Source organism: Oncorhynchus kisutch, linkage group LG23 (assembly GCF_002021735.2).
Source record: "Oncorhynchus kisutch isolate 150728-3 linkage group LG23, Okis_V2, whole genome shotgun sequence".
Lineage (NCBI taxonomy): Eukaryota > Metazoa > Chordata > Actinopteri > Salmoniformes > Salmonidae > Oncorhynchus > Oncorhynchus kisutch.
In genome coordinates this window covers 35755216-35782029 of record NC_034196.2, presented here as the reverse complement: position 1 = coordinate 35782029, position 26814 = coordinate 35755216, and the positions used below count along the sequence as shown (strand labels likewise).

Below are 26814 nucleotides of genomic sequence, written 5' to 3'. Positions count from 1 at the left end.
GCTTGAAATGCATAGTGCCCACTGTAAAGTTTGGTGGAGGAGGAATAATGGTCTGGGGCTGTTTTTCATGGTTGGGCTAGGCCTCTTCGTTCCAGTGAAGGTAAATCTTAACACTACAGCATACAATGACATTCTAGACGATTCTGTACTTCCAACTTTGTGGCAACAGTTTGGGAAAGGCCCTATCCTGATTCAGCATACAGAAATGGTTTGTTGAGATCAGTGTAAAATAACATGACTGGCCTGTACAGAGCCCTGACCTCAACCCCATTGAACACCTTTGGGATGAATTGGAAAGCCGACTGCGAGCCAGTCCTAATCGCCCAACATCGGGGCCCGACCTCACTAATGCTCTTGTGGCTGAATGGAAGCTCGTTCCCTCAGCAATGTTCCAACATCTTGTGGAATCCTTCCCAGAAGAGTGGAAGCTGTTATAGCAGCAAAGGGGGGACCAACTCCATATTAATGCCCATGATTTTGGAATTAAATGTTCCACAAACAGGTGTCCACAAACTTTTGGTCATGTAGTGTATGTTATAGTCTACAAACAGAGTGGGTACTTTCTTTTCAAATAACTTTGCTGATTTCGACTGAATGATAAACAGACAAAGGTTACCATGGCAAAGCATAGATTAATGGTCAGAGGGCAGTCACAGACATATGACTAAAGGGGAGCATGCCGACGCTCCTTAAAAACCTGTCAATTGAGAAAGAAGTATGCTCCGCTTTGAAAGAAATGCTACTGAGAATTATCTAGTGGTATCTGAACATGTAGATGCTTGTGTAGATACTGTAATCTAAGCTCAAGAGGTGCTATACTGGAACTTAGCAAGTCTACATTCGTATCCCATCATTTTTCAGAGACTGAACCGTAAAGCTTGAGAGACTTCGTGAGACACTTACATGTTGTTTACAATTCAAGCCATTGAAAGCAGGATAAGTACTTAAGTCAAGGCTTGAAAATGGGTCTGTTGGAGTAGTCTGACGTAGTGTGGCAACATAGACAGAACTGTGAGTTCACCAGAGAGCTCTTAAAATATTCCCTAAAGTTGTTGGAACGTTCACTCATGAGATGAATCTACACTACAGAATTAGTTTTGAAACCTTTTTGTATTGAATTCTTTCATTGTTTCCTTTGAGACACACAGACTAATGAGCCAGAACCCAATGTCTAACATTGATTTGAGGAATCTCTTCACCCCAAGCGAGACCTGCCATCAAAATAATTTTCCTTAGCAGTGGTCTTTGGTGTTACAACCAATTCATTCTTCTCTAACAAAGCAACTTAGATACACCACTGTCAATGCCTCTTTCTTTCTCTCATTTCCCATCATATTAAATCCTCATCCTCTTCCTGCTAAACCATTTCTTCACTCAGTGTAATCACTTAGTTTGTGTGTACAACCTCTCAAGGCGTGCAGAATGCAGGTCTCTGGGGCTCGTTGTGTATAAATATTTATCCTCGATGGATTTCCTCCAGCGTGCACATTCTTTATCTTTATGGCCTACTTGTTATCTACCAAAGGGTGTCTGAGTTAGTGGGGATAGTGCTCATACAGTGCATTCGGAAAAGTATTCAGACTCCTTGACTTTTTCCACATTTTGTTACGTTACAGCCTTAATCTAAAATGTATAAAAATGTTCCCTCATCAATCTACTACACACAATTATACATAATGACAAAGCAAAAACAGGTTTTTAGAAATGTAGCAAATTTATTTAAAAACTGACATATTACATTTACATAAGTATTCAGACCATTTACTCAGTACTTTGTTGAAGCATCTTTGGCAGCGATTACAGCCTTGAGTCTTCTTGGGTAAGATGCTACAAGCTTGTCACACTGGTATTTGGAGAGTTTCTCCCATTCTTTTCTGCAGATCCTCTCAAGCTCTGTCAGGTTGGATGGGGAGCGTTGCTGCACAGCTATTTTTTATGTCTCTCCTGAGATATTTGATCGGGGTCAAGTCCGGGCTCTGGCTGGGCCACTCAAGGACATTCAGAGACTTGTCCCGAAGCCACTCCTGAAATGTCTTGGTTGTGTGCTTAGGGTCGTTGTCCTGTTGGAAGGTGAACCTACGCCCAAGTCTGAGGTCCTAAGTGCTCTGGAGACAGGTATTCATCAAGGAACTCTCTTTGCTCCGTTCATCTTTCCCTCGATCCTGACTTGTCTCTCAGTCCATGCTGCTGAAAAACACTCCCACAGCATGATGCCACCACCATGCCTCACCGTAGATGGGGATGGTGCCAGGTTTCCTCGAAACATGCCGCTTAGCATTCAGGCCACAGAGATCAATATTGGTTTCATCAGACCAGAGGATCTGTTTCTCGTGGTTTGAGAGTATTTAGGTGCCTTTTGGCAAACTCAAATTGGGTTGTCATGTGCCTTTTATTGAGGAGTGGCTTCCATCTGGCCACTCTACCATAAAGGCCTGATTGGTGGAGTGCTGCAGAGATGGTTGTCCTTCTGAAAGGTTCTCCCATCTCCACAGAGGAACTCTAGAGCTCTGTCAGAGTGACCATCGGGTTCTTGGTCACCTCCCTGACCAAGACCCTTCACCCCTGATTGCTCAGATTGGCTGGGCGGCCAGCTCTGGGAAGAGTCTTGATGGTTCCAAACTTATTCCATTTAAGAATGATGGAGGCCACGGTGTTCTTGGGGACCTTCGATGCTGCAGACATTTTTTTGGTACCCTTCCCCATATCTGTGCCTCGATGCGATCCTGTCTCAGAGCTCTACAGACAATTCCTTTGACCACGTGGGTTGTTTTTTTCTCTGACATGCACTGTCAACTGTGGGACCTTATATAGACAAGTGTTTGCCTTAACAAATCATGTCCAATCAATTGAATTTACCACAGGTGGACTCCAATCAAGTTGTAGAAACATCTCAAGTATGATCAATGGAAACAGGATGCACCAGAGCTCAATTTCGAGTCACATAACAAGGGGTCTGAATTCTTATGTAAATAAGATATCTATGTGGGTTTTTTTATTTTAATAAATTAGCACAATTTTCTAAAAACCTGTTTGTCATTATGGGGTATTTTGTGTAGATTGCTTAGGATTTATTTTTAATTTTTAATCCATTTTAGAATAAGGCTGTAATGTAACAAAATGTGGAAAAAGTCAAGGGGTCTGAATACTTTCCAAAGGCACTGTGTATATATACTGTGTGCAGTATGTGCTCAGTATGTAGGAGGAAAGTAAATGTTGCACCTTTTTCCTGTTTCAGTTGTGGATTTAGATGGATGTCACAAAGGGTGCATTGAAATGTCTGAGTACCTAATCGTCTTGGTTGGATGAAGCTGTTTTCCCCTACACTTTCTTCTAAGAAAGAAAGGCTACCTTCTAATCAGGGGTGAAAGTAGAATAAATGTTTTCCCGGTACCCAACCTCCTAAATGTGCACACGCTTGCCCCAAACATTTTTATGGACCTAATCATAGTATTACATATATAATCGCTATTAATTCAATAGCATCTCTGTGGGCCTAGTCGTAAAGATTTGTCATTTCACTTTTAAAATGTATTGTGCCATAAACGCAGGCAGTCATGATGTTTTCATCTGATTATCAAACAATCACGTCAAAGGGCTCCTTTACTAGGCTACCTGCACACGTTCATCCACTCACAACATATTACCAGCCTCCAAACAGTGGTGAATGGAAAGAGACTGTTACTCAAAACACCAAAACGTGTCATGGCATTGGCGATTGTCATTAGGTTAGCATTTATGTGTCCACTGCTGTCTTCGCGGGTCTCAGTGTCGGCCACTCATCGCTGCCTTGGAAAATGTCTGTTTTTCTCGAAACCACGTCGCATTTTGGATCGTAGGCTATACCACCTGTTTTCAAGTCCATTTGCACATTTTTCATGCCTCTGACTGGTACGGAGTACCCCCATGATTTATTTTGCCGGGACGCCGTACCAGACCGTACCGCCTTACTTTCACCCCTTGGTTCTAATCTACAGTAAAGCAATCTTTACATTTCAATTGGAGCCCGACAGATATATCATCCGATAATTCCAGCGATAGCCGATATTCAATAAATGGGATGAAAAAAGGGAATCTCATGCTGATCTGAACACTTGCAACCATTCTCATGATATGTCATTATTGTCTCAATGTAAGAAATCAACATAACGTTTTTTTGTTTTTTGTTGTATAACGATATATCGGCAGATATATCGGTATCGGTAAAGTTTGTCCCCCATAAAATCATAATATGTATCGGACCCCAAAAAACTATCGGTCGGGCTCTAGTTTCAGTTGAAGACCAATTGTTTTCAGATTGGTATGGTAACAGCATCATAAGTCACATTCATGACAAACTCCTTTGGTGTACACCAGACAGACATCCAGATGTTGTCTATGATCAGGGTGAGAGGGAATTTTCTAACACCTGTTCCCCTCACTACAGCTGTGTGTTCAGGGTATGAGGGAGGCATTGGGGCTGGGTAAGGTTTTTAGTGAATGAATGACATAGACAAAAGCCCCTTTTATAGCAACAGACGCCACCAGGGAGATTACCCCCCAGAGCCATGGTCTGTAGGCGGGCACATTTTGTTGTCATGTTTCACCGTTAGCTGGGGTTTGCCAAGGTGAGCAAGACACAGCTATCCAGAACTGTCCTGTAGGGACATGTCAGCTCTCTTTTACTGGGTTTTCCCCCAGTTTCCATCTGCCAGACTGCGGTTCTGTGTTGTTCGACCTCATTGGATCTTTAAGCCCGTTGTTGAAATGCAACCCAACATCCACCGCCACATGCTTGACTAAAACCAGTCACTTAGTCAGTTCTATTGGACTACTGTTGATGCCAGTTCAGCTGATTTCATCAACCAATCTGTGTGCAGTATGATGTGGTGTCCCTGAATCTCCCTGAATATGTGAAATAATTTTCATTAGAGGTAAACTAAGGCAGTGTTTTCCAATCGGAGGGTTGGGACCTATTGGTTGGTCACAGTAAAAGCCTTCTCGGCTGTGGTTCAAAGTTGGGACTTGGCTACAAATGTGGTATTCTTAATGTTAAGTGAAGGAAAGTAAAGTAAGGATAGAAGTCAATAGGCTATAGTTGGGTGATGTCTCCAAAAAGTTATCATATCTCCAAAAAGTTATCATATCTCAGGCTATCACAGACCAAAGCATTGCTATCAGGTGATAAATACATCTGGTGTAAATCTGTCAGCGGTCCCTGCGGCATACAATGCTTCACACAGAATGGGGCAGTCATCAGTTTTACGGGGCAGACCTGGAGTTTGGCTTTCTCTCTTGCACAAGTACTATGTTGTTCTCTATTGTCTTAGTCAGTTGAGGCCTGTAAATGTAGCCTATTGTCTGCAAATCTGAACAATGATATATTGGGCCTTTCTTTGAAACTCACACCCAACTAAGAAAATCAAACCCATGCATCCCTCACATAAGGATGACATCTGGTCCAAGGTCAGCTGTTTCTAATAAGCATGGAACTTGTAACTTCCATTGGACCAAAAATATTTCAAAGCTCTTGATGGTCCTGAGTTATGAGTAATTAATTCATCTGCGTGTGGTTGTTATGAGCACACTGAATAGCTGACAACATGCTGGAGGGTTGTTTTCTTCTTATTAGATTTGGCCAAGTCTCACAAAGATGCTATTTTGGCTCTGCTGGTGAGTGGTTGTTCTCACCGTAGTTAGCATTTTTTCATCATGAATCTTGTTCTGGAGGCAGCTCTGCAGAGTGGTCACTAGCTGGCACAGCCACAATATCATAAAATATGATTTTAAACCCAACCTTAACAACACTGCTAACCCTAATTCCTAACCCAAACCTTAAATTAAGACCAAAAAGCAAATTTTTGTTTTCATACATTTTTACAATATAGTCAATTTTGACTTTACACCTGGCCTATCGAAGGGGACATCACTCAGTTCTGCCACCAGGACAAGACTCGTGACAATAAACGTCAACCTGCGTTCTGCATAGAGACTTTTTGGGCTACGGTTCATTGCATCAGCTGAACCCCAAAAGATCTGAACTAACTGTCTTGTCACGTTGAGTGTCAAAGCAAAAGATATATAGGCGGTCTATTAAATAGGTATTATGTTGTTTATTTTTAAAATAGTGGATGAAAAGTGAACACCTGCCCTTGAATATTTTTGATTTTGCTTTCTCTTGCAGCATTCTTCAACACAGTACCTGCACTTTGATATTAGAGTAGGAGTGTCAGATGTTCAGGCTGCTGCACTGATACTACAGCGCCTGGTTAAATTGTGTTTGAGAGCTTATTTTTACTCTCTAAATGGTTAAATGAGTGAGAAATATATGTTGTTGCAATAGTATATGTTGCCCACTCACAAACTATTATCTCAAATTAACATGTTGAATTATTTAGCCATATTGTGACGCACTCAGGCGTAGTGGGAGCGGAGTCAGGTGCAGGAGGCAGAAGGTACGGAATAGTGCTTTTATTTCAGCACAGGGAAAATCGTACACTCCAAATACCAGGCGCACATCCACGATTGGCCTAAAAACAGTACCTAACTAGTCTGGAGAAAAACCCAAAACGAAACACACTACCACACATAAACACAGTGGAAAAATAAGCCCGCACAAAGAGCAGGCGGGCCTACCGGCTTAAATAGCCCAACTAAAAACCTAAACAAGAAACAGGTGAAACCAATAAGACAAAACCAACAGAAAAGGGAAAAGGGATCAGTGGCAGCTAGTAGACTGGTGACGATGACCACCGAGCGCCGCACGAACAGGAAGAGGAGCCACCTTCGGTAGGAGTCGTGACACATATTCAATTATTTTATATTGAGCAAATTTCCTTAATGTAGACAGTTTGTCTTACTACCTTACACAAGTTAGCATTTTCACCCCATAAATGACACATCCTTTTTACCTCAGATTGGGGATGTTAGTATAAATGTTTATAGTCATCACGATGACATAAGATCAATTGCTTAAATCCCTTGGCTGAATACAGTGTGCAACATCCTAAGTGGTGGAAAACTGTATTTTATTTCCTCATTTCCCCCCCCCCCCCCCAACTGCACACCATTAAAGCTAGATAAGGAGGGAAATGATGCCTTTGCAGCCTGAACGGTGGGTGCGTTATGTACGAACATGGGACACGAGTGTATTACCAGTTGGGCACATAAATCCTAGACGATAGCGTAAATTTAGCGCCCACTATCGGCTGCCTAAGCTACTCACTAACCAAATTGGGGTTTCATCCATGCATCAAGGTCAGTGCCATTGAGATCAACCATTTTTTTTAAAAAGATAGACAAAAAATTGAATGGTTACAGAATTTACAGAATAACTTGAAGAGAGATAGGAGGGAAGGCTTCCTCATTCAAAGGCTGAAAAACAGAAGTGTACCTAGTTACTTATTATGTTAGATCGTACAACTGATAAACATAAATGGGATTCCTCTCTTAATGTCCATCTGCAAGGTTTGGAATGATGCATTTTAGCAAGGAAGGTAGTGTGTACTAGTCCCTGATCACAACATCCAAGTCTTTCAAGCCTTTGTGAAAATGCACCACTGCATCAAAGCCTCTCATGTTAGACTTTTAATGGCCATTTAAAAATAGCTTGTTCACAAATTACAGCTTTTAAAGGGTACCCTTGGGCTGTCGGACGCGGAAGCATTTTTAAGGCCGTTAAAACAAGAAAGAAACTACAATTCACCCTATTTCACCTCTACAACTGTCATCCCCTCCCCCATAGAAAAAAGCCAGAGAAGGAAAAGTTTCCAAGCCTTCACAGCTGCTTTTTAGGAAACCAGTAAACTGTAATAAAGCGAAGCCAAAGATAGAGCAAGGATAAAGTGGTGAGAGGGTTCAGCCGTCCCCCTTCCTCTGACCCCTCCCTGTCCTCCACCCAATCATCTCTCCACCCATTCAATTGACAGACCAATTCCCTCTAAATTCTCTGGAGGAAATTGACTAATAATGCCTTGGAGATTTATCTGGGTCCCGGAAGCCCAGCTCCTCCTGAGGTTCTCTATTAGAACGTTACAGTAATGTACCATGCTGCAATTTACTGTGATGACCATGTCTTGCCATGCAGCTATCTAAAAACATTCATTCCATTTTCCATTTGATTTAGTTTAATGTAATTTTCTTTGTAGCCTAGATGTATGTGATTTTGTCAAAACAATAGCTTAATTTACATTCTTTGAATGGTACTTAGTTGCACATACCTATTTTCACAGGGATGGCCTCAGAAGACTCACCCATATGGCCTGAAGAAGACGGCAAGATTTGATCATACTCAGGACACTCTGAAGGAACAATTGCACCTGTCGGGAGGTGTCTATCCAGAGACTGTGTTGTCATGGAATGGCACAGAGTCAATCTGGAATCGGCCTCGCTGTGGTGTTCCAGACTATCCTACTCAGAAGCAAAGTGGCATCTCGGACTACCACATGCAGAAGGGGGGCACCTTTGGAGGAAAGCAGCGGCGGAAGCGCTTCGTTGTCTTTGGGGGGCGCTGGGACAAGACTGACCTCACCTACAAGTAAGGTTATTCTTCTTTGGTTGATCTAGACCAGGTATTCCCAAACTGGGGTACGCCAAATAAAAATGTGATTCACATAAAACATTTATAATAATAATAGTATTTTAGAAGAAAAAAAATGCTAAAAATATCTTCACATTTTCAAACAGTCCATTAATATTTTCCAACGGGGCTATACATTTGGGTGAGGTTTTTTTCTCGCCTGAGTAGCCTCGTTTCACTGCCAAAAATGTAATTAAACCATCTAGTGTTCAGCGAAATAACAACACAATGTCAAATACAGGTAGCCTAGGCAGCCTAGTCAAATAATTAACATCCATTCACATTCACTGTTACTCTCTCGCGGGAAACTTTCACTCTTGCGCAGACATTTAGAAGCGAAACATGACAATTTGAAAAATAAAGACGTCTTTTGAGTAGTAAGACATGTACAAAAGCAACAGATACCATTCATAAGAAGGGCCTAGAAGCGTCTTATATTGTGAGCTACTGAGTGGCTAGGACAGGCAAGCCCCATGCTATTGTGGAGGACTTAATTCTTCCTGCTGCCACGGATATGGCTGGGACAATGTTTGGGGAAAAGGCCCAAAAACTATACAGACAATGACTTCATCAACAACACTGTTTCACGGCGCATCAGTGACATGGCAGAAGATGTTTTGAAACAATTACTGCTTTGCATACAAGCCAGTTATATGCATTACAACTGGATGAGTCAACTGACGTGACGGGCCTGATACAGATCCTGGTATATGTCTGTTACGTTTATTGGGGGTCAATTAAGGAAGACATCCTCTTCTGCAAACTACTGGAAACCAGGACAACATGAGAGGATATTTTTAAAGTACTGGACAGCTTTGTGACATCATACTGATGGCGTAAAAGCTATGACAGGGAGACATAGTGGAGTGGTAACGTGCATGCAAGCAGTTTCTCCCGACTCCACTTGGGTACACTGCAGCATCCACCGAGAGGCTCTTGCTGCCAAGGGAATGCCTGACAGCTTGAAAGACGTTTTGGACACTACAGTGAAAATGGTTAACTTTGTTAACTTAAAGCAAGGCCCCTGAACTCTCGTGTATTTTCTGCATTATACAATGATATGGGCAGCGACCTTGTAATGCTTTTATAACACTGGTTATAAAGGGGCAAAGTATTGATATGATATTTTAAATTGAGAGACAAGCATGAAGTTTTCTTTACTGACCATCATTTGCACTTGTCTGACCGCTTGCATGATGATGGGTTTCTCACACGACTGGCCTATCTGGGTGATGTTTTTTCTCTCCTGAATGATCTAAATCTAGGATTACAGGGACTCTCTGCAACTATATTCAATGTGCAGGACAAAATTGAGGCTATGATTAAGAAGTTGGAGCTCTTTTCTGTCTGCATTAACAAGGACAACACAGGTCTTTCCATCATTGTATGATTGTTTGTGTGCAAATGAAATCAAGCTTACGGACAATGTATCACAGTGTGTGTGGCAGGCTTACAATGATGGAAAAAACAACATTTGAGAGTGCGCTGACCCTGGTGCTAGAGGGGGTACGCAGCTGGAGGTTGATGGGGTGCGGGACCATACATTTTTTTTATTTGTATTTTGTATGTAAATTACATTTTTATTTGGCGTACCCCAGTTTGGGAACCACTGCTCTAGACATATCCATGCATTTAGCTTTTTCACTGGGATCTGCTTTTCCTGAGTTTGCTCTGGAATTTTTATACATGGTGTACAAATTCAAGAGGTTATCACTGATATCTGTAGTTTAGCCAGCAAGGACAGAGACACAAATGCAACCCCTGTCACGGTAGACTGGTTAACTTCTACAGTACACTGGCAGGCAAAGGCCACTATTGGCTGGCAAAGGCCACCACCGGCCTGCAAAGGTCGCTACTGGCTGGCAAAGGCCACCACCAGCCTGCAAAGGTCGCTACTGGCTGGCAAAGGCCACCACCAGCCTGCAAAGGTCGCTACTGGCTGGCAAAGGCCACCACCGGCCTGCAAAGGTCGCTACTGGCTGGCAAAAGCCACTACATTGTTCTGAATGAAAGGCGGGTAATGTGTACATCATATGTATCACTCTGGTCCCCAACCCAGCACCTCAGCTTATTATATGCTCAAAATCCAGAATAATTTGGGTTAGGCCACCCAGGTTACAGCTACTGAGAGGAGCCTTTACACTGACGCCAAAACTTCTGAAGAGACACATTTCAGTGAAGGATAATTGACTTTGTTGTAAAGGATAGGCTGCCCAGCCTATGTAGATGTGTATTCAGTGTTTGGCTCATGTTTTTGATAGAATTTCAAACCAGACATGGCAGAAAACTAGGAGGCACTACTTCAATTTACTTTGGGATTTCTTTGCCTTTGAAGCACCTTTTGAGTGACACGGTGACCTCGTGCCCTCGGGGTCATCTGCACTCCTCCCTGTGTTTGGACTGCCTTGCCTCTTCCATTAAAGTCAAAAGACGGGCCACACCGGACATTTGCCACCCACCCCCTCTGTCATTTGGAGTCAGGGGGGGTCGCGACCTGAAAAAACATAGCCATTTACAAGACAGTGTCAGAGCACTCAAGCATGTTACAGCAGAGCAGACCGCATGCTTCCTGATGTCTCCACATACAGCTCAGCAGGAAGGGGGCTGGAGAGGGGAAAGGTCAAGCTAATAGTTACTTCCAGAGGAGTGTTATCAGAAGAGCAACACTGAGTCTTTGTTACAGAAAGCAATTTCTTTTTCAGCACAACAGTAAGTGTCACTCATATTTTTTTCATTAGTCCACTGTTAACAATGTCCCAAAACATTTCAAGATATAGGATTTTCAAGAAGCAAAGTGTCACTTGCCACATCATGATGATGCCTGTGGGAAGTGACACTTTGCTTCTTGAAAGTCCAATATCTTGAAAACTTGACTGCTGACATGCTAAACATTTTGGGACTGTATTAAAGAGATGCTCCGGCACTTTTGGATCATTTTTAGCCAGCAGTTCTGAAAGTAGCACTCATGAGCCAAAAAAGAGCCTAAGTCACATATGTGCGCCATGTCATCTCTCTCTCTCTGCTGTGTCCACTGTGCCGTTGGGCCCGCCCTGCAACTTCATTGGATAACTTTGGGCAGGCCTTTTGCTAGCTGTCCCTCAAATGTGAGGGGCTGAAGCTCATTGGCTAAAACTCAAATTGCTAGGGTGCTGACCCATGTGGAGGTAAAAATGTAGGAAACATGGTGCGGCACATCTTCAAGAAAACAGTTGCTTTCAAACTAGGGATTTTGTGGCTAATTGAGGTAAAGCAGTAATTCTGCTCATAGATTATGTATGTATGAACTACACATTGACACATCCATCCCAAAGCAGGATGTTTTAAAAAATCATTTTTTTAGTCGCCAAAGTACCGGAGCATGTCTTTAATAACAGTGGATTCATGAAAAAATACAGAAATATAGTTTTTGAGTGGATTTTTTCTTTAATGGCGTAGACTTGTTATATTATATTGTATGACTAGTGAGCTTATGTTTTCATGTGAAAAATGCCATATGTATTGATCAAGCGTAAAAATGCTGTGTATGATTAACCACCCTTCCCCAAACAAACAACAATATATTGCATCATAAGTCATCATTACTCATGATCCCTTTGAGGTAGCCACTTACTCAGTGTCCCTAAGTATAGCTTCATTGTCATTTTGCTGATTGTCAACAGGCACTGAACCTCCCGTGCCCTGCACTCCCTCTCACAGAAAATAATTTCTGCACACACAGCTTTTCAAGAAAGGAACAAATAATTGTACAATTGTACAGTACTGTAGGGGTGTGTACTGTACTCTGCTGGCTCATCACATTTTTTACCTCAGGAGACACACAACAGCACAGAGCTGGACCTGCCTCTTTTGGCCCGCGAGCCAGCAATCAGCACTGTTGTCCCCGCTCTGGTTCCACTGCTCTTTTCCCAGAGTGGCTATGGTGAGGGGGGTCATTACCAGGCCAGCGTTTTGCTGTCTCCTCTGTGATGACTAATAATAACGGGCCGTAGCATTAGCAACATAGTGGCTGTTCCACATTCTGGAACTGAACTCCCAGGGCACAGGTTTAATGGGTGTCTGCTGCAGGCGTCGGGGGCTGTGGTTAGAACCGGGCCCCGGCATGCATCACCGTGGCAGGGTTAGGGAGGTTGTTGAAGTAGAGTAGGGTAATACAGCAACAGCACAAGGCTGGCCTCTCCTGTCTGGGCATGTATGTAGGGCCTCCATACAATGATGCACAATCCATTTTTGCAACCCCCGCCCATTCATTCTGAAATCTAAAATGAAGAATAAAAGTGATAGCCGCCATGGCTGGTATCCAGGGAGGCACCAGGGGAAACGTCTGCAGGGCAGGGGGGTAACGGATTGCAACAGAAAGCAGGGGGGGGGGGGATTTTACTGGCGCCCACTGAGAAACCCATAATATGAAACATGAGACCGACATTGAGACTGAACATGTCACGGTTGTTTAAATGTCCTCCATGGGGTGTCGCCTGGTAATAACAAGCGCTGCCCTTCCTGTCTGTCAACGCCTGTCATAATAATGCAGGTCCTGGTTGGACGGACGCACACACAACCTCTGTCAACTCAGCGTTCAGCCTTGCTGCATGGTAATCCACAACAACTGTGAACAAGTTGAAGTTATGTTTCTATGTACTGCACATTACCTATGCCTTGAATAACTGAAGTATGAATCCAAATACAACAGGTGTAGCCTTTACCGTGAAAAACTTACAAACAAGCCATTTCCCAACAATGCAGAGTTAAAAAGTACGAAAATGTGCAAATGAAAATAGGAACACAATAGATAACAATAACGAGGCTATGTACAAGGAGTACCGAGTCAATGTGCAGGGGTACGAGATAGTTGAGCTAATATGTATGTAGGTAGGAGTAAAAGTGACAAGGCAATCAGGATAGATAATTAACAGAGTAGCATCATTGTACGCATGTGAAGAGTGTAAAAATTTGTGTGTGGCGTCAATATGCATGTGTGTGTGTGTGTGAGCATGTGTGTTTGTGTTGGAGTCTAAGTTTTTTTTAAATTTAAATAAAAATGAACTTTTATTTAACTAGGCAAGTCAGTTAAGAACAAATTCTTAAGTATGCGTGAGTGTGTGGGTAGAGTCCAGTGAGTGTGTGCGTAGAGTCCAGTGAGTGTGTGGGTAGAGTCCAGTGAGTGTGTGGGTAGAGTCCAGTGAGTGTGTGCGTAGAGTCCAGTGAGTGTGTGGGTAGAGTCCAGTGAGTGTGTGGGTAGAGTCCAGTGAGTGTGTGCGTAGAGTCCACTGAGTGTGTGCGTAGAGTCCAGTGAGTGTGTGCGTAGAGTCCAGTGAGTGTGTGCGTAGAGTCCAGTGAGTGTGTGCGTAGAGTCCAGTGAGTGTGTGCGTAGAGTCCAGTGAGTGTGTGCGTAGAGTCCAGTGAGTGTGTGCGTAGAGTCAGTGCAGGAGGGTCAGTGCAAAACTAGGTCAATGCAAATAGTCCTGTTCACAACTGTTCAGCTGTCTTATGGCTTGGGGATAGAAGCTGTTCAGGAGCCTTTTGGTCTCAGACTTGGTACTACGGTACTACGGGTCTATGGCTTGGGTAGCTGGGGTATAGAGGTTCTGGATACCGCCTGGTATAGAGGTTCTGGATGGCATGGAGCTCGGCCCCAGGGATGTACTGGGCTGTCCGCACCACCCTTTGCATCCGCCTTGCAGTCGGATGTCAAGCAGTTGCCATAACAGACGGTGATGCAGCAAGTCAAGATGGCAGCTGTCAGACTTTTTGAGGATAGGTATATTTTTTAAAAATTATTCTGCATAAAGTACATCATAGTCTTTGTTCATGTTGCTGTATACTTAAATTGATCACTCTTTTGTCGCTGAGAATGTTCCTGCACTGCAGAAAATGCACCTTGTAGTGTATTTGACTTGTGGTTTCCACTTGAAAATTTCAGACTTGATTTGCCCTCACAAAAAATGTGTCAACCCCTACATAAATGTTCATAATTTAGAATTCACATAATAACTCACATTTCCTGTTGCTGTAGGATTATTTACCTTCTGTAGCAAACTGGTTCAAATTAAATCTGTATGATTGAACCATGCTATCATGGTGATCTGGCATTGTGCAGAAAGTTAATCCATACAACCCATTCAGCAACTTATTATATCCTTTTGTTGATGTGGGACGTTTGACAGCTCCAACCCACCAGTCAAGCTGGGTGTCATCAGACTGGGCCTTGCACCCACTTTAGAGAGGCTTCTTTCTCACAACAACCAGATTATCCTAGACCAAGGTCACCCCGTGGCCCATGAAGCAACTAGAGAAGGGTGGCACTCACTCTGCCCCCCGCAAAAGAGGATTATGGGTAGAACACAGATGGCGATCATGCTAGTGGTTTCTGACGTGTGTGTGTGTGTGTGTGTGTGTGTGTTTGTGTCTCACAGGATCATGCGCTTCCCCTGGCAGTTGAGTAATGAAAAAGTCCGTCACATCTTGCAGGAGGCTCTGCGTGTGTGGAGTGAAGTCACACCCTTGAAGTTCACTGAGGTCAGCAGTGGGAGAGCTGACATCATCATCGACTTTACCAGGTAATCATCATTCTAGAGGTGTAGGATCTTAATTTGATCAGTATTGTTGTAACAAAATAGATCAACGATGGTAGACGAGAAGCAGGTACAGGAAGTGAACATTTAATTAACAATGGACATGAAACAAGGCATGACAGCGTCTGGACATGAACACATAACGACATTAATGCAGGCACAGGGAACAAATGAGTGAGCAGATAGTTATAGACAGGGCAATCAAAAAAGGGAAGGAGTCCAGGTGAGTTCAATGAGCGCTGCTGCACGTAATGAAGGGCAGCCTGGTGCCCTCGAGCGCCAGAGAGGGAGAGCGGGAGCAGGCGTGACAATTTTAATGTTTAGTTTAGTCCATAATGTGGCTTGGTCGGATGGTTAGACTATTAGCTGGGCAAAATTAGGCTACATGAAAAGTACAATACTGTAAATATAACTGTGTTTTCAGTGAATTTATGTAAATCACAAAGCTCATCTGCATTTCCTGTGGCGCAGAACACTGAGAACCCGAGGCAAGCTTGGGATGAACTCTATTTCAGCTCACCTATTTCAGAAAATCTATTGAAATTCCAGTCATGCACTGGAAAATGTGTTATTGATTTCTATTACAGTTTTTAAATGTAATTTCAGTATAACAGCATTACTGGTCATATGACTCAGTGTGCTGGTGCACATCATCAAAACTATTGGTATGTCTTGTGTCACTTTCCTGACTCACTCAATGTCTGTGTTTATTTGTGAAGCACTCAACCTTTACTATAAATATTACTAATGCTAACACCCAGGACAACCTATTTCATCTGTCTTGTGCTTCTTATCAGGTTCATCTTGTTGACTTAGAGAAGTGAAGTTCTCATCTTATCAGACAAAAACACAAGGACCTTTTGAAAAGAGAAGTTGAGGGATTAGTGTTGATGGTTGTATAGATAATCAGCTTTGCTGTTGGACATTCACACAGCTATGTTCATGACTTGTTATCTGTTAGGGAAAGCGGTGGGATATAAGGGAGTGGTGTTACAGCTAGTACAGGTGTAGCATTTTTCACAGACCAACACTAGTGTTCAGTTATCTTGGTACAATCACCAAACTTGAGGGCAAGTTTCATTTACTCTATCAAATCTAAAAATGTGCATGAATTTGTGAATGTCCATTTATCTTCAAAGAAATGTAATTCCTGAATGAAATGTTCTAAATAGGAACCTGAACTCACCAACTCAGTTAAACTGAGTTGAATTGACCCCAACCCTGCCCATCTTTCACCCATGTCTTATAATAGGCCATGCTCATGGGCAAATCGTCCCCCCCCCCCTCTCCATCCTGAATGCACTTGAATGTTACAAAGCAGGACTTGTTTGCTACAGTTTATTTGAATGAAAAGCCTCAGGGCACATTTCTTCGACTCTCAATGGATTTGTTGTGTTGGCACGAGCACAACAGCATCACATTCCCTTGTTGTAAATTACTGCAGCTTTAGAGCATCCACCTACACACCAGACCTATATACATGTTTCTTCTCTCAGACGATACTGTATCCGCCCTCGAGACCTTTGCCTTTGTAAGTAGAGATTAACACTGACGTTCTGTCTCGTCCCGCTGCGGAGTTCATTTTTCCAAGGTAATGTACAGAACAGAGGCGTTTATCCTGCTTATACCACAGTTATAAAATAAAACAAATACTAAAGCACATATTTACCGGAAGAAATAACATGTTTTCGTAGATATAAAAAAATAAATGTATTTTTTTATAAGTGAATTCATACTTTCTCATCATTTGACCCAGTCGTTAGTTCCATCACTATGCAGGCTGGCAGCATTAATTGGATTTAATCGCTGTGGTATGAGCCGTAACTCAATGCCCCCACAGTGCGATGGGTCTGAGCAATGGCATAGTTTAGGACCTTGTACCTTACATCAAAAAGATGCCTCAGTAATGACATGATGTTCAGTTACTGTACTAGGTTGGATCTTGACATCGAGAGGGTTATGGAGCCCCAAGATTTGTTATAGACCCAGATGTTTTACTGTCTGCAATGACAGCATTACTTTGATTATTATTATTATTATCAACAATTGTACTGACTTACATTTGTACTGACTGACTTACATTTCAAATAAGGAAATCAGTCAATTGAAATAAATTCATTAGGCATGAATCTATAAATTTCATGTGACTGGGCAGGAAGCCCAAACAGTTGGGAGCCAGGCCCACCCATTGGGGAGCCAGGCCCAGCCAATCAGACTGAGGTTTTCCCGATAAAAGGGCTTTATTACAGACAGAAATACTCCTCAGTTTCATCAGCTGTCCGGGAGGCTGGTCTCAGATGATCCCGCAGGTGAAGAAGTTGGATGTGGAGGTCCTGGGCTGGTGTGGTTAAACGTGGTCTGTGGTTGTGAGACCAGTTGGACGTACTGCCAAATTCTCTAAAACGACGTTGGAGGTGGCTTATGGTAGAGAAATTAACATTGAATTATCTGGCAACAACTCTGGTGGACATTCCTGCAGTCAGCATGCCAATTGCACACTCCCTCAACACTTGAGACATCTGTGTGACAAAACTGCACATTTTGTGTAACAAAACTGAACATTTTAGTGTGGCCTTTTATTGTCCCTAGCACAAGGTGTACCTGTGTAATGATCATGCTGTTTAATCAGCTTCTTGATATGCCACACCTTTCAGGTGGATGGGTTATCTTGGCAAAGGAGAAATGCTCACTAGCACAACATTTGAGAGAAATAAGATTTTTGTACATATGGAACATTTCTGGGATCTTTTATTTTAGCTCATGAAACATGGGACCAACACCACCATGTTGCGTTTATATTTTTGTTCAGTATATAGAATTTTCATAGTTGGACATAAAAGACACCAGGAAATCAGCTCCAAGTTTTCTATTTCCATGTATTCCCATGCATAATAGAGAGACGTGATCGTATACAAATCTAAGCAAGGTTTGAAATGATCAGTTTGGGATTCTTGCAATCAAATTGCAGTCTACAAATTATTTGTAATTAAATTCCGGGCCCTCCGACCATCCGCTTAAGAAGAAAATTTGCCCGCAGCTGAATCTAATGCCCTAAAGTGACTAATGAAGTGGTGAACTTTGTCTAAAATAAAATGCCTGACCACCCTGCCTTGTGCCTCTGTGTTTGTTGTGTAGGTACTGGCATGGTGACAACCTGCCTTTCGATGGTCCTGGAGGCATTCTGGCCCATGCCTTTTTCCCCAGAACTCACCGGGCAGGCGACATCCACTTTGACTATGATGAGAGTTGGACAGTGGGAAACAGCATGGGTGAGTGAATAGCAGAAATAACCTATTTAATTTACCGGTCTATACTAGTGGAGGCTCCTCGCAGGAGGAAGGGGAGGACCGTCCTCCAGAGTGAATTTCATAAAAATAAAAATAGTGAAACATTAAAAAAGATAAAACTATACTAAATATGTTCACGTCACCAAATAATTGATTAAAACGCACGGTTTTGCAATAAAGGTGTACAGTAGCCTCAGCAGCAGTCTGTAGAGTATCACTATGGTGTAGCCGGAGGACAGCTTCTGTCCTCCTCTAGGTACATCGATTTCAATACAAAACCTAGGAGGCTCATGGTTCTCACCCCATTCCATAGACTTACACAGTAATTATGACAACTTCCAGAGGACGTCCTCCAAACTATCAGAGCTCTTGCAGCATGAACTGACATGTTGTCCACCCAATCAAAATATAAGAGAATAAATCTAGTACTGAAAGCATATGCTACTGCTAGCTAGCCCTGCAGTGAATAAAATGTGGTGAATAGTTGACTCAGAGAGCGAGAAAGACAATAGTTTAACAGTTTTTAACAAATTTCTTCCAAAATTTAGAGAAGCAAGAGAGCGAGAGAGAGCTAGATATATTTGGTTGTATTTAAAAAAAACGTTCACTTAGCTAGCAAATGCAGCTAGCTAGTTTAGCCTATTCAAACACCCGGCTCAAACCGAGAGGGATGCAATGTTTGCTAGCTGGCTATGGCTATCCAACACGGGAACTCTTCCAAGTCAAGGTAAGCTTTTGGTTTTATTAATTTATGATTGTACTGGCTTTGTTAATGCATTAGTTCTAGTAGCTATGTTGACTATGACGTGACAACGATGTAGGCTGTGTGTCTCGTTTAATGGTCATGATATGAAGGTTTGGCTTGGAAAGGTTCATAGGCTAGGTTGTACCAACCTCATGATGGGTACAGGGAAAATGTGAGTATCATGTAGTAGCCTAAACCTATCGATGTTACATTGAGCTGGGTGAATGGAATAAGAATGAGAGTCATCCAATATGCTGTAATAGGCCATCTCATTAAAAAAATGATCGTCCTCTCTCATCTTAAACGGCACTAACCACCACTGTTCTCTAGGTAGTAGTTTATATGTGAAGATACTGAACAAACATTGCTAAAGATACTGCCTAAATATTGCTCAGGCAAGTATGGTTGATGCCCTCTGTCTCAATGTCACTGACCATTGTCCTATGATGGTCCTGCAGGCACGGATCTCCTGCAGGTGGCGGCCCATGAGTTTGGCCACGTCCTCGGCCTCCAGCACTCCCTGGTCGAAGGAGCCGTCATGTCCCCCTTCTACAGCTTCTCCTATCCCCTGGAGCTGAGTGACGATGACAAGCAGGGCATCCAATACCTGTATGGTCCGCTGCGAAAAGCCCCGCCCGTCATCACAGAGACCAATGAGATCGAAACAACTGTGGTGAGGACTGAATATGACAAAAAATTATTAGAAGTCCAACTTATCAGTGAACACATCCATTGTTGGGAGCAAATAGCTAACAACTGGAATATTAGTAGACGCAATGCTCGTTTCAGTGACTCAATTTGTTGAGATTGATGAAAGTTTCCAGGCTGAGTTGAGCTTCTGCAATTTTGATTTTGCATGACATAACCTGTGCTCACTCTGTCTCTTTCTTCATGACTTGGCCACAGCCAGATCCCTGCAGGACTAACTTTGATGCCGTGTCAATGATCAGAGGGGAGATGTTCTTCTTCAAGTCCCGCTACGTGTGGCGTATCCGTGATGGCCAACTGCAGGCGGGGTACCCGGCGCTAGCAACACGCCACTGGAGGGGGATCCCCGACAACATCGATGCGGCCTACGAAGACAAGACGGGAAACAGCTGGTTCTTCCAAGGTGGGTTAAACCACAGAAATAGAATACCTGCCTGTCTAGGGTTTTACCCATTCTAATGTGTATTTCTATGGGCTCCACTGCTCTGCTGGTAGCAGTTGATTTTGAGCTCTGATATTTGGCAGGCATGGTAAGGAGTACAGAAGTAGCTCATCGTAGGGCAATGTGTCTAATTGTTTTTAAATTAGCTATTTTTATGACAGGACAGTTCAAAACAGACAGGAGAGGCCCAAGGTGAGAGTCAAACCCCTATCGCCAGAGCGTATGTGTGGTCCAGAGTCGGGACCATAGAGTACCAGACTCTGGCATGTTGGTAGCAGTTCCGAGTGGGACCATAAGTGTTTAGTTTTGAGACAGACATTTTTCTGAAAGTCAGACACAGTAGGCTTCTGAGGGGAAGACAGCTCATAATAATGGCCAGAACAGAGCAAATGGAATGGCATCATACACCTGGAAACCATGTGTTTGATATTTGATACCATTCCACTGATTCCGCTGCAGTCATTACCACGCGCCCGTTCTCCCCAATTAAGGTGCCACCAACCTCCTGTGAAGTCAGGTTTGGTCAAACTTCTAAAAAGAAAGTATTTGACAGCAGATCACCAGAGGGGTAAATGTACAGTGATATTAGTTGCTTCACACAAACAATCCACGGCTTAACAACTCTGCTCTGGTTTTGTTTATTTAAACAGCGTTGATCATAGTGATGACAGATGGCAGAAACATGGTCTAGTCTTGCAAGGGTGTATTGTGTGTGTGTGTGTGTGTGTGTGTGTGTGTGTGTGTGTGTGTGTGTGTGTGTGTGTGTGTGTGTGTGTGTGTGTGTGTGTGTGTGTGTGTGTGTGTGTGTGTGTGTGTGTGTGTGTGTGTGTGTGTGTGTAGATATACGATTGTCTGTGTGTGTCTGTGGATGTGTGTTGTTTTATTGGCGTCTAAACTCTCCACCTCCCACCAGGTCTCAGCCAGTGTTTGGGTGGGCCAATTAGGCCCAGCAGTTAGCAGAAGCTCCTATAAGCACAGCAGCAGCAGCAGTAGAAGGGAGAGAAAACAGCAGTAGTAGGGAGAGAGAGGAAACAGCAGTAGTAGGGAGAGAGAGGAAACAGCAGCAGTGGGAAGAGAGAGGAAACAGCAGCAGTAGGGAGAGAGAGGCAACAGCAGCAGTAGGGAGAGGGAACAGTAGCAGTAGGGAGAGAGGAAACAGCAGCAGTAGGGAGAGGGAACAGTAGCAGTAGGGAGAGAGAGGAAACAGCAGCAGTAGGGAGAGAGAGGAAACAGCAGCAGTAGGGAGAGGGAACAGTAGCAGTAGGGAGAGAGAGGGAACAGCAGCAGTAGGGAGAGAGAGGAAACAGCAGCAGTAGGGAGAGAGAGGAAACAGCAGCAGTAGGGAGAGAGAGGAAACAGCAGCAGTAGGGAGAGAGTGGAAACAGCAGCAGTAGGGAGAGGAAACAGCAGTAGTAGGGAGAGGAAACAGCAGCAGTAGGGAGAGAGAGGAAACGGCAGCAGTAGGGAGAGAGAGGAAACGGCAGCAGTAGGGAGAGAGAGGAAACAGCAGCAGTAGGGAGAGAGAGGAAACAGCAGCAGTAGGGAGAGAGGAAACAGCAGCAGTAGGGAGAGGAAACATCAGCAGTAGGGAGAAAGAGGAAACAGCAGTAGTAGGGAGAGGAAACATCAGCAGTAGGGAGAAAGAGGAAACAGCAGTAGTAGGGAGAGGAAACAGCAGCAGTAGGGAGAGAGAGGAAACAGCAGCAGTAGGGAGAGGAAACAGCAGCAGTAGGGAGAGAGAGGAAACAGCAGCAGTAGGGAGAGAGAGGAAACAGCAGCAGTAGGGAGAGAGAGGAAACAGCAGTAGTAGGGAGAGAGAGGAAACAGCAGTAGTAGGGAGAGAGAGGAAACAGCAGCAGTAGGGACAGGAAACAGTAGTAGTAGGGAGAGGAAACAGCAGCAGTAGGGAGAGAGAGGAAACGGCAGCAGTAGGGAGAGAGAGGAAACAGCAGCAGTAGGGAGAGAGAGGAAACAGCAGCAGTAGGGAGAGAGGAAACAGCAGCAGTAGGGAGAGGAAACATCCGCAGTAGGGAGAAAGAGGAAACAGCAGTAGTAGTGAGAGGAAACAGCAGCAGTAGGGAGAGAGAGGAAACAGCTGCAGTAGGGAGAAAGAGGAAACAGCAGCAGTAGGGAGAGAGAGGAAACAGCAGCAGTAGGGAGAGAGGAAACAGCAGCAGTAGGGAGAGGAAACAGCAGCAGCAGTAGGGAGAGAGAGGAAACAGCAGTAGTAGGGAGAGGAAACAGCAGCAGTAGGGAGAGAGAGGAAACAGCTGCAGTAGGGAGAGGGAACAGTAGCAGTAGGGAGAGAGAGGAAACAGCAGCAGTAGGGAGAGGAAACAGCAGCAGTAGGGAGAGAGAGGAAACAGCAGCAGTAGGGAAAGAGAGGAAACAGCAGCAGTAGGGAAAGGGAACAGCAGCAGTAGGGAGAGAGGAAACAGCAGCAGTAGGGAGAGAGAGGAAACAGCAGCAGTAGGGAGAGAGAGGAAACAGCAGCAGTAGGGGGAGAGAGGAAACAGCAGCAGTAGGGAGAGAGAGGAAACAGCAGCAGTAGGGAGAGAGAGGAAACAGCAGCAGTAGGGAGAGAGAGGAAACAGCAGCAGTAGGGAGAGAGAGGAAACAGCAGTAGTAGGGAGAGAGGGAACAGCAGTAGTAGGGAGAAAGAGGAAACAGCAGTAGTATGGAGAGGCAATTTTCATAGTAGGGAGAGAGGAAACAGCAGTACTTGGCCCATTCACCAGATACATGTTTCAGCCTGAGCATCTAGTTTATGTGACCTACTGTCTACCTAGCACAGATGTCATCCCTGACAGCTGATACAGGCTCTGGTTCAGAGGGGTTGGGTTAAATGCCGAAGTTGTACAACTGACTAGGTATCCTCCTTTCCCTTTCTTATATTATTTCATCCCCCTAATAGTTAACATTAGGACTGACTAGGCTAATCCCAGATCTGTGTCTAAAAAGAAGTGTGACATCATCAACAGGTGACAGTTACTGGGTGTTTGACGCGGAGAGGAGGATCACGGGGCCGGACTCAGTGCGTCGGCTGGGCCTTCAAGTGTCGGACATCCAAGCAGCCCTCATGTGGGGCGAGGACAAGGCCCAGAAGACCTACCTCTTCAAGTCGGGCACCTACTGGCGCTTCAGCCCCCTGGAGAACCGGGTGGACACAGCACACCCTCGTAGCATGCAGGACTGGAGGGGCATCCCCAAGGACATTGACGCAGCCTTCCAGGACCGATATGGTGAGAGTCATAGATATACAAAAAGAGTCAAAGGCAAAATGTATTTGGACAGGATCCATTATGTCGTGTTGTGTTCCCAGTTTTATTGATAGCAAGCATGTGGATATCTCTGAGTATTGTGTGTTTCTGACAGTTTGTGTGTGTGCGTGCATGTAACCACATGGTAAACCCATTTAATTGCGTTGAGCTAATTATTGACCTCCTAACTTCCTAATAGGCTTTGCTCATTTCCTGAGTGGGAGACAGTATTGGAAGTTTGACCCCGTGGAGGTGAAGGTTCTGGAAGGATACCCCCGCTATATCGGCATGGACTTCTTTGGCTGCCCTGCTTCCTTTTATCGATAAAGCCAGGAAGAGTCCATATCGCCCCAAGAGGTGAATGGAATATCAGGGCCATCTTAATTTTTTTGCTCGTAAGACTAATGTTGTTCCACTGGGACTTTAGACTGATACAATTACATCATTGTGTAACATAAACAGGATGACTGTTGATTTTGGTCTAATGGAGGTCAGGACTTGATGCTATTGGTTGAAACCTTCATTATGACCCCAGTCTGAGGTCTGGGGCAGTCTGAAGACCAATAGAAATTGAGGTCATAATTCAAAGGGTGAATTGAGGACATTTAGTTTCATCATCATCCACAATATGATAATAGCTGGTTTGAAATCGATGCACACTGTTTGAGAGATACGTTAAAGAGCGAACGGCCAGCTAACAGAAAAACAATGTACCCAACTGGTATTTGTAAATGGACATTTTCATTCAAGATAAGTAACTTCAATACTTTTGTTCACGATAATCATAACCCAATTTTAATCAATAGGCAGCTTTTTCTCAAGACGAATGCTTACCTCTGCATCAAATAATAAGTTTTAGTATGCTATATGGTTTTATTTTTTCAGAACAAAACCTTTTGTAACTGTCTTTAGCCTCTGGTACATACTTTTAAATGCTATGTTAAATAGTAACATTTTACATAGGCTCATCTTTTCAAATCCGTAGGAACAGTGTAGTTACAGTATTATTTCAATACTCTATGAGTACTTTTCTCTATGAAGGGAAATGTAAAAAAAAATCTACCTCATATTCATCATCTCCAGCACCAACCCCAACATCAACATATGTGAAAATGGCGCGTTTCTATGTTTTGTATTAAAAAAATATAGAGGAAGCTTAAGTGTGTCACATGACATCATCGGTGTGCATCATGTGATTTTTAACCAATTATGAGTAGGCATTGCCTACTAATTGGTTGATGATGTCATTGGAAACACTTATTTTCCTCTATCTTTTTTAATACAAAACATAGAAAACCACAATTTTCACATACAGTATGTTGATGTTAGGATGGTGCTGGAGATGATGAATATGAAGTTGAACATTTTAGATATGTCCCTTTTAAAAACTACAACCGGTGCACTAGAAAAGTGAGGTGATAGTTCCATGTTTCTTATTGGTGCTCATCGCCCTTTCCATCAACAGCCAATGATACTATTCTCAGGAAAAAGTACATTTAACAAACTATACCCTCTGAATTGTTTTTTTTTTTGCTTGATGTTTAGCCTTGATTCTTATTTATTGCTGTTTGTGTGTTTATTTTACCCACAGATGAGTCTCAAGTATTTATCTGTGCAGTTCTTACTTTTCTGCCATTGTTTAGACAAAACCCATCAGGTAGCAGTGTAAACCTATTTGAGAGGGACACACATTTTCTCTCCGGCCTCACTGAGCTTTCTATTTCACACACAGCTGCTAAAACTGACTCAACAATGAAGGTAAAGGTGTACCTCAAATAGAGGGCTTTACCTTTAACAGTTAAAGGGATATTTCCCTCCAAAATCAATGTTTGATAGACTTTTTTATACCTCAAAAGTAGGCCATCTGTTTTGTAGATCCAGCCATATGCCACTATCCAAAATGAAAGGTGTTAATGCATATAGCTGGAGGAGTGTAGACTCATCTTGACATTAGACTTGTTTTTTTTGGTCTGAAAAGATCTGACAAAATCTGATTTGGGAGTATAACGTCCCTTTATTGATGTGATGATTTTACAGTGGTGAAAGCCAAGCATTGCATATCCAAAGTTGTCACGGTGATACCTCATCACGTAAAACGTCCTTCAGTTCTTTTACAAACTGCTCCTTCCAAGATGATGCTGTAAACCTTATTCATGTTGTAGCGTGGAACTATTTGTCATACAGCTAGCCTCAATTGCTAGTCATTGATGCTTCAATGTATCAGTGCAGGCCACTGATACCATTTCCTCACTCTTTTTGATATATTGTGATGTCATTGACTGCAAGATAACTATTTCATAAAGCTTGCACTGGTAGTTTTGGTGTCAGAGCCTGTAGAATTATGTCTCGCGAACACTGTTTTTTTTACCATGTATCCAGCATAACAACCTGACCATTTATCTTTCCTAGAATAGTTTTTTTAACCAAAATATATATTTACTATGTAAATCATTTAGTATAAATTCTTTGGTCCCAATAAAAAGCCTCTTGGTTTAAATGAAATGAAATGTTGTTTTGTGAATGAAATGTTTCACTTGCATACACTTGCATACAGTAACATTCTGTGTTTTGTGAAAAACGTAAATTCCGTGCCACAAAATGCTAACATGTCAGTCTCGTATAATGCTGGATCAGTATCAGTAATGTTATTAATCATTGCAACATAATACATGTGGATTGCATCAGCTGCATGATATTGAAGTACAGACAATGTAAGGATTGTTCTGGACTAATGCGGACTGCGCTCATGTTTTTGTTTATGAGCTGGGGGCCCAAAGGCTTCTTCCTCTAAGTGCCAAAGCAGGTCTGGTACCAATCTATCCTCCACAGTGTTGAAATGGAACCCGGGTTCAACTGTGTTGGAAATGGAATCCGGCTGTTCCGTGCTCCTCCCCCGTGCGGACCACATTCCACAACCATGTCATCTCTAGCCCCCAACGCCACCAATTTGTTACGTGTCAACGGCTCTGTTTTGATTGGATAGTTCTGCTAATAATCAACTTTGAGAGATACAATTATCTTTATTTCCCAAACACAACTCAACACAATTGTTTTTTTTGTCTTTTTAACAATTTAAACAGGCCATGTTGTTACCTCATATCCCAGTAATAATGCCTTGCTTTGGTACTGGGAAGAAAACACTCCAATTGGCTTAACCATTGGCTCAATTTACCCCAAAGCAAACATTGACTATATTAGCCCACACAGCTACAAAGAGGCATTTTCATACTAGGTTTAGGACCCCAACTG

The 26814-nt window shown here is 43.2% G+C and overlaps 1 protein-coding gene across 1 annotated transcript in view; it reads left to right on the top strand.

The window, feature by feature from the left end:
- mmp11b (matrix metallopeptidase 11b) overlaps nt 1-26067 on the top strand; it is a 33137-nt gene extending 7070 nt beyond the window's left edge. The window contains exons 2-8 of the mRNA XM_020458359.2: nt 8208-8512; nt 14965-15108; nt 18259-18392; nt 19614-19828; nt 20062-20266; nt 23287-23547; nt 23765-26067. Coding sequence (XP_020313948.1) covers nt 8208-8512; nt 14965-15108; nt 18259-18392; nt 19614-19828; nt 20062-20266; nt 23287-23547; nt 23765-23892 — 1392 coding nt within the window. The 3' untranslated portion in view covers nt 23893-26067. The remainder of the gene's footprint in view (nt 1-8207; nt 8513-14964; nt 15109-18258; nt 18393-19613; nt 19829-20061; nt 20267-23286; nt 23548-23764) is intronic.
- The last annotated feature ends 747 nt before the right edge of the window (nt 26068-26814 follow it).